Here is a 7,284-nt window from a genome sequence, read left to right on the forward strand (position 1 = left end):
ATGGTGAAGTATGCCACCATCATGATGAATACATTGGAAGTCTTGAAGCCTTGAAGACACCTTGAAGAATTGAAGCAAAGTGAAAGGGTTGGGGCCCTAGAGGATTGGAGCCCTCATACAAGGTTAGAGCCTTGTGGAAAACCATGTCAGAGCCTGAACTGTTGAGAGGATTGGAGTCCTCAAGAAGACCAAGTTGGAGCTTGGCACCGTACAAGTTGGAGCCTGGTTTGTTGAAGATTGGAGTCTTCATCCAGGGTAGGAAACCTGAAGAAATTATAAGCCCTATTGTACAAATTGATTGATGTAAAAAGAGGATTGGAGTCCTCGCCATTTCTTGTTAATAAAATTATTTATTTTGATGTTGTTCATTTTGTGTTATGTTCTTAGGTGATCTTAACTGGTATAAAATAACAATTATGAAAGTAAATATTGATTCACCCCCCCCCCCCGTATTTCCAACATTAACATGTTCCACAAGCCATATTGGTTTAAGTGGACGATAATAAAATACTTTAAAAACAATCACCAATATACTCATAGTACCTTTGTTTAGAGACTAATAGTATTGTATGGGTTTCCACCACCCATCTCTACCATGCATCCTATCTAAACAATTTTATGTCTATAGGTTTATTTTTCTGTCTATAGGTTATTTTTCTTGTAACAATTTTATATAGTAGTTTTTCTCTTTAAAGATATACCACCCTGTCATCTAATCATCTCCTAATGCATCAAAATATAGCAACCCTAGTAAATAATAAACCTAGCATTATAATATAACCTTGACCTAAGTCACATAGCTCAAGTTCATGACCATGGAATGCAAAAAAAATTGATAGTGCAAAACTATCAACCCTATTAACCAACATTCGATAATAACCAATATAGATCCATATTAACTTTGTTATCAAGCACCAAGAGGGATCAAATCCCTTTGATATGCAAACTTTTTTACAATGGAAAACCTAGGAAAACTTGTTCAAAATTTAAACTTGTTCAAAATTTAAAGTTCAACTTGAAGTTCAGTTGAAATTTGACTTGAAATCTAACTAGGGTTGAAATTTTCAAATTTCAAGATAAAATTCATCAAAAGCTACAACCAAGGCCTTAACCATGTGTCATTTAATAAAGAGACATTTTTCACTCAGTTGTTGATATATATTCTAAAAAATGTCACATTAATAAGGGAGTTTAACATATGTATTGTGTTAATTAGGCTCTATTTATGGCTTAACCTAGTGCTAGATGGTTATGGGAGTGGTTGCTGCCATCCATGAGACTATGGGTGATGTTTTTAAATTGCATACCTCAAAATTAAATATCATGCCCTATTTAGGATTTGCTTACATAGTTTTAAATTTCAATGGTACAAAATTCAGCACTAAAGTCTAAAACTCAGTTGCAGATACCCCTAGCATCTAGTCAATGCTTTAATCAAAATTTACATTTTTTAAAATATTGAAGTTTTTGTGTGCTAGCTATGCCAATAACAATACATAAGCATTCACACACATTGAAGAACTTAAAACAATCACCCAGATGTGAGTTTTCTTTAACATAAGCAGAGAAGAAAAAGATAAAGTATCAATTTCAACTGAAAATCTCAAGTGACTATAACCTCCTCGAATATCACATTGACATCAATAGATGATAAAGAAAGAGCAAATGAGAAACTACAAAAGAAACTATAGCAAATCAACACCCACCTCTGATATTAACGCTGATGCAGCCAATCCTTTTGAAATTTCCTTAGCAATATCCATAGGTGAAGTAATCCATCTTTTCCCCTCCTTGACTTGACCATCTGGAAGAGTAATCCTACAAAAACAAGCAAGAAATAATTGAATATATATATAAAAGATCAAACCATAACACCATTTAAAGATTCAGCCCATAAAATAATTTTCAATTACAAAGAATGAACCAGGAAACTTAAGCATTGCATTTGTAAACGGCAAATGTCCTTCCAACTTATATTAGCAAGTTAAACCTTGTCAGTTAAAACAAAAAAATGCCACTTCACCCAAAGACATACCATATCCACCAAGATGTATTTTCCAAATGGTCACCTCAATATGTAACCAATCAAACGAAAATCAATTCAGTGCATGAAAATGCCTACATTAGATTGATATTACTACTCTAAATTTACATTTAGGTACAATCCCCTCTCTCATAGGCACTTGTCGAATTGATGCATCTTGTTGCTACCAATACAATATCTTGTTGCATATCGGTCCTCTTTTGCAACCTCATAAATTGTTGTGTTTTCAAGCATGGACAACTTAACCCGCAATCTTAATCTTTCCTTCTCTTCTTCTGGCCTTTTGAAGATTATCCCAACATAAAGCATCATATGATTTCAGTTTGGCCACCACAATTTTTACTTTCCTGGTATCATCTTCAATGTTTTCTATGTCAAAAGATCTCCCCAATTGTTGTACCCAAACTATAAAAATCTAAGTTCATATCTCGTTTAAATTCTAAAACTCTGCCCCATAGCCAATATGGATGACTCTATCCATTGAGAGTTTTCCATGGTCATTTGCGGACATTAACAAAATTATCTTATCTAACTTTAGTTTCTCCAAGAAACCTTCTATTCCCTGTGCCTCTCCATCCTCACCTTCCCAATAGATTTGGAACCCAATCTGGACCACCTTTGTGGTCATTGTTCTAGGAGTTTATTTGTGCTCCCGCATTAAACTTTAAGTTGCTGGATGATTTTCAGTCTCAGTGACCTACTTTTGTGGTCATTTGTTAGACATTGATAAAATTACCTTATCTTATCTTATCTTATCTGCCCTACTCTTTATTTGGACAAATTTCACTCCTAGTCAGCTTTATATATCTACAGAAGTGATCAGTTAACGCACTGCTCTGCCCTACTGTCCATCTGGCAATGTTGTCCTATGGAATTGAGTCTATAAATCTACCAAAAAAGATTAAACAAGATCTACTGCACAGGAGTCAAAATAACAGAGGAATTAAACACACACAAAAAGACAGGCAGCAGTCCTCTGTTGGAGCATACCCAAAAAAACCTACAATCACGCAATGTGGTTCCAGAAAAAGCTTCTTGCACTGAAATCCTAACACACACAGTCAAGACTCAAGACACATCTTATTATGTGATATCTGAGCAGTCAGGCTCAGGACACATCCTATTATGAGAAACCTGGGCAGTCCATTAAAATAAGTGATTGAGTAAAAGAGAGGTTACTTCTCTGAACTCCACTTCTAAATCTCTTTTCTTTATTCAGTGATTCTCATACATCATTAGAGAAAATTTTCTTCATTGCTAACACCTATTGGATATTTTTTAAAAACAGAACCATGGGTTCTACAACTGTCCCTAAAATGGCTCAACAAGCAACCACTACTTTCTCTAATTGAGCCTCTAATTAATCTAGATTGTAGGCATGCCCAGGGCCCCTAAAATTTTGCAAAAAGTTTCAGTGCCTGCCACGTGGCCCATAGTACATGCTCTTACATCAACTTAGCTTAAGTACTAATAACTTGCCAGAGGTTCATGCTCTTCTAAAGGGATTGGAGATCACAAAAAATAATAGCATAACTAAGTTGGAGATGTAGGAGATTTAAACTTGGAAACAAGGACAATGTAAAAGCAATGTATTCCTTCGTGCAGCGATTTAGAAGTGCCTTGAATCAAGTAAATTAACACAAAAAGCACTTTCCTCGGATGGAGTTTACACACACCCCACATAACCTTGATGCAAAATGGGACAGTTAGCAAATTAACAACTTGTTAGAGAAGCAAGATATCACTGTTTATCATCACTTAACAGACCTGCACATTGCACAATAAATTTCAGTAAATTGTCCTCAATTTCAGCATACTGTAATCTCAGCAAATTGTCCTAAACCTCAACAAACTGGATCATTACAATTCCCACCTTTCCAACATTATTGTCCTCAAGCAAAGAGAAAGCAAAGTGAGAAGGAATATTCAATTATTCCCAAGATGCATCCTCCTTAGGAACCCCTTCCACTTGATAAGGTACTCATTCAACACCCAATGCCTTAAACTGCACTCCTTGGTTGCCAAGAATCTTCCAGGTTCTAACATGATCTTTCCTTCTATCCAATGATGGTAGTTCTCCAAAGACCATTGTCCCCCACAAACTTATTCAAGCAAGAAACATGGAAAACATTACGAATTCTACTCCTCGGAGGCAGCTCAAGAGCATAACAAGTAAAAAAACCACTCCAATATGAATGATCACCCTGCATGGTCCAAAAAATACGGCTTAAGTTTGCCTGCCCCTCTCATTGTCGCTGTCACTTGGTTATATGACTGTCATCTAAGTAAAACCAGGTCATCAACCTGAAATTCCCACTCAGAACAGTGATTGTTTGTCTGCATGCATCTTCTGTGTAGCCTCTGCCAACCTCGAGTTATCCTTATACCCACATGTTATTCTTCTTTTTTCAACATTACAATCCCTAATTGCAGACAACGTTGCATCCTCCAATCTGCAATCAGTTAGTGCAGGTGCACCCTAACCATAAGGTAAACTTACTGTAAAGGGAGGCATACCAGTGGAAAGGTGATTATTGCAATTAATTTACTCAATTTTAGCTATATTAACTTGAGTTAGTTCGAAGTTCTCTTTAAAGTTACTTTAATTTTGTCTGAAAACAAGTCTGGGTACTTGAGCATCAAAATCAGACTAGGGATCATTTGAATAGGTGTTACTTTTTCCGCTTTTGATAGAGTAGCAACAGGAGCTGCTACTGGAACTGGATGTACTTTGTGGCCCCATTGACCGACTTAGTGTGATCATTTGTTGGACATCAATAAAATTATCTTATTTATTATGTCACTGTAAAATTATTAAGGACAATACACAATACTCAGTTAATTTACAATACGTAAAAATAACAACTACTCGACAGGTATTCAGCACAATTTAGCTTGATTTGTCCATGGAACCTCGTAAATGGTATCCATGCAAATGCGCAAAGAAATCAAACAAAAATAATTTTGTGCAAAATGGCTGTACATTAAAGTGTGCGAGATCATCATTTATATGATTTTTTCGCAGCTGTGCATTGCATTGAGTTAATAATAACTTGACGTCCTCTGGTTCTCCGTCCTTGCAACGGGGAAATTTAACATTTAACAGAAAACGAAAGTTTTTGAAAGCTTGCCTTCGGCAAAATGCTTCCGCCTGTCAAGGACTTGAAAGTTCCTGAGATATTTCACTCAATCTGAAAAATTTTGAAAGTAATTTCAGCACAAGGCTGGAGCGATCGAGGACTTTAACGCTTTCCGAAATTTTTAAGAGAAAATGAAAGCATTTAAGGGCTCACAATTAGCGCAAGGTTCAAGCTTTCGAAGTTCAAGCGTCGGAGAAATGTAATGACTGTCGACATAAATAAAAATTAATAATACTAACCTTATAGGTTCTCCTCCGATCTGTAGACGGTGAAGCTGTTGCTCTGCCTGAATTCGCTCGAACATTTGTATGCGCTTTGGGATGACGACTTGCAGGTAGGCATTGCCTTTCAAGGCTAGCTGGGGCGATACGGGAGAAGCAGCGCCGTCGTCGCCCATGTTTTCCCTCTGTATGCTGCCAAAGCAAAAGCGTATTTGACGTTCCGCAGGGTTCGAAGCGTATTTGACACTGTGCACGGGTTTTCGCTTACATAGAAATGAAGATTTCAGCTGCGTTGCTGCGGTTTTATCGTTGATACGTGGACTGGGGGGTATGAGTCCGCTTTGGAGAAGCCAGGTCCAGTGCTTGGGCGCCAAGCCAACCCTAATAGGCTGCTTTGCATGAACGCGGACGCTAAACATGGTTTCGGGTTCGATCCCCTTGCCATGTAGACTTGTATAGTATTACATTTGTATTTCTAACTTATTATTAAGTTTAAGATAAAGTTAATTAGTGAGTTTGGTCTTCTTTGCTTTCAATTTGCCCACAAAGGCACTACGGGTTTATTTTAAAAATAGAGATGGCTATGTAGGGTGTTACATTGATTGATTTGGACCTCGAAAGGAAATTTAATTTGGACATAGAAAGGAAAGGAAAGGAAAGGAAAGGAAAGGAAAGGAAAGGAAAGGAAAGGAAAGGGAAGGGAAGGGGAGGGAGGGAGGGAGGGAGGGAGGGAAAAGCATTATATGAGGAAAATTTAATGTTCTCGGCAATCACTATCAAAGGGCGAGATTCTTTTAACACAAGAAAAGTGTACTATTTTTACGACAATGTTAAGAGATTAATTCAGAAGGAGAAAAATGGTTTCAAAAGCTTCAACAGTCATGAGTTAACAAATATAATTCAAAGTGCACTTGAGAAGTGCAAAAGAGCAAAAAATAGGAAATCGAAATCAAATTGTTTTCCTGTAAATACTTGTTTTGATGAGGAATGCAAAATGGCAAGGAGAACCTTGAAAAAGGCAAGCAAGGAGAAGATGAATGTAAAGTTATATAACAGATACTAAAAAGGAAAAAAGATGAGTTTATGCAAACAAAGCGAGAAGAGTTAATATATCTAAGCAAGAATAACCCAAAGCTTTTCTGGCGGGAACTTCAACAGAGGAAGAAGCAAATAGAAAATAATATTATAGCCAATCAATGGTTTGAATATGCAAGACAACTCTATTAGAAAGAATCAAAGGTGGAGCCTCCCCCCAGGATCAAGACAACTACAAAGCTCTTCACGTTTTAGGAGGTGGGATTGGAATTAAGAAGCTAAAAACAGGAAAGGCAGAGGATTTGATCGATCTTCAAGCAGAGTATCTAAAATGGGGAATGAACACTCTTGCACCGCACATCATGGAAATATTCAACAACATCATTCAGTAAGGATTCCCAAGAGACTGGACAACTAGCCTAGCAATACCCCTTTTTAAAAGTGGAGACATTAATAATCCTTCCAATTATAGAACCATTATGATCAATCCTTTGTTTGCAAAGCTTTTCGACAGCATGGTACAAAATAGAATCAATAAGTGGGCAGAAGTAAAAGAAAAGAGGGCAAGAGGACAAGCGATTTTTAGGCCAAAGCATTCTACAGTGGATCATGGTATCACGTTGAGACACATTGTTTAAAAGGTTTGGGAGGACAAAGAAGAAGTATTATGTTGCTTTGTTTACTTCAAAAAGGCATTTGACACAATCCCTAGAGATAAGTTGTGGCGTAGAACGGAAAAACTTGAAATTCCTTTGCATTATCGAATCATTGTCCATAGACTTTATGAAGACGTGAAAGTCAATACTAGCAAGACCAAAATAATGATTTTCTCTAATAAAAGGAA

The 7,284-nt window shown here is 36.8% G+C and overlaps 1 protein-coding gene across 1 annotated transcript in view; it reads right to left on the bottom strand.

The window, feature by feature from the left end:
* LOC149138146 (threonine--tRNA ligase, mitochondrial 1-like) overlaps positions 1-5,845 on the bottom strand; it is a 238,096-nt gene extending 232,251 nt beyond the window's left edge. Inside the window, 2 exon segments of the mRNA XM_089446457.1 lie at positions 1,707-1,818; positions 5,424-5,845. Coding sequence (XP_089302583.1) covers positions 1,707-1,818; positions 5,424-5,824 — 513 coding nt within the window. The 5' untranslated portion in view covers positions 5,825-5,845.
* Positions 5,846-7,284: the final 1,439 nt, after the last annotated feature.

Source organism: Pinus tabuliformis, chromosome X (genome assembly GCF_031772625.1).
Source record: "Pinus tabuliformis cultivar Carrire ecotype Pingquan chromosome X, CPIR1, whole genome shotgun sequence".
NCBI classification, from domain to species: Eukaryota; Viridiplantae; Streptophyta; class Pinopsida; order Pinales; family Pinaceae; genus Pinus; species Pinus tabuliformis.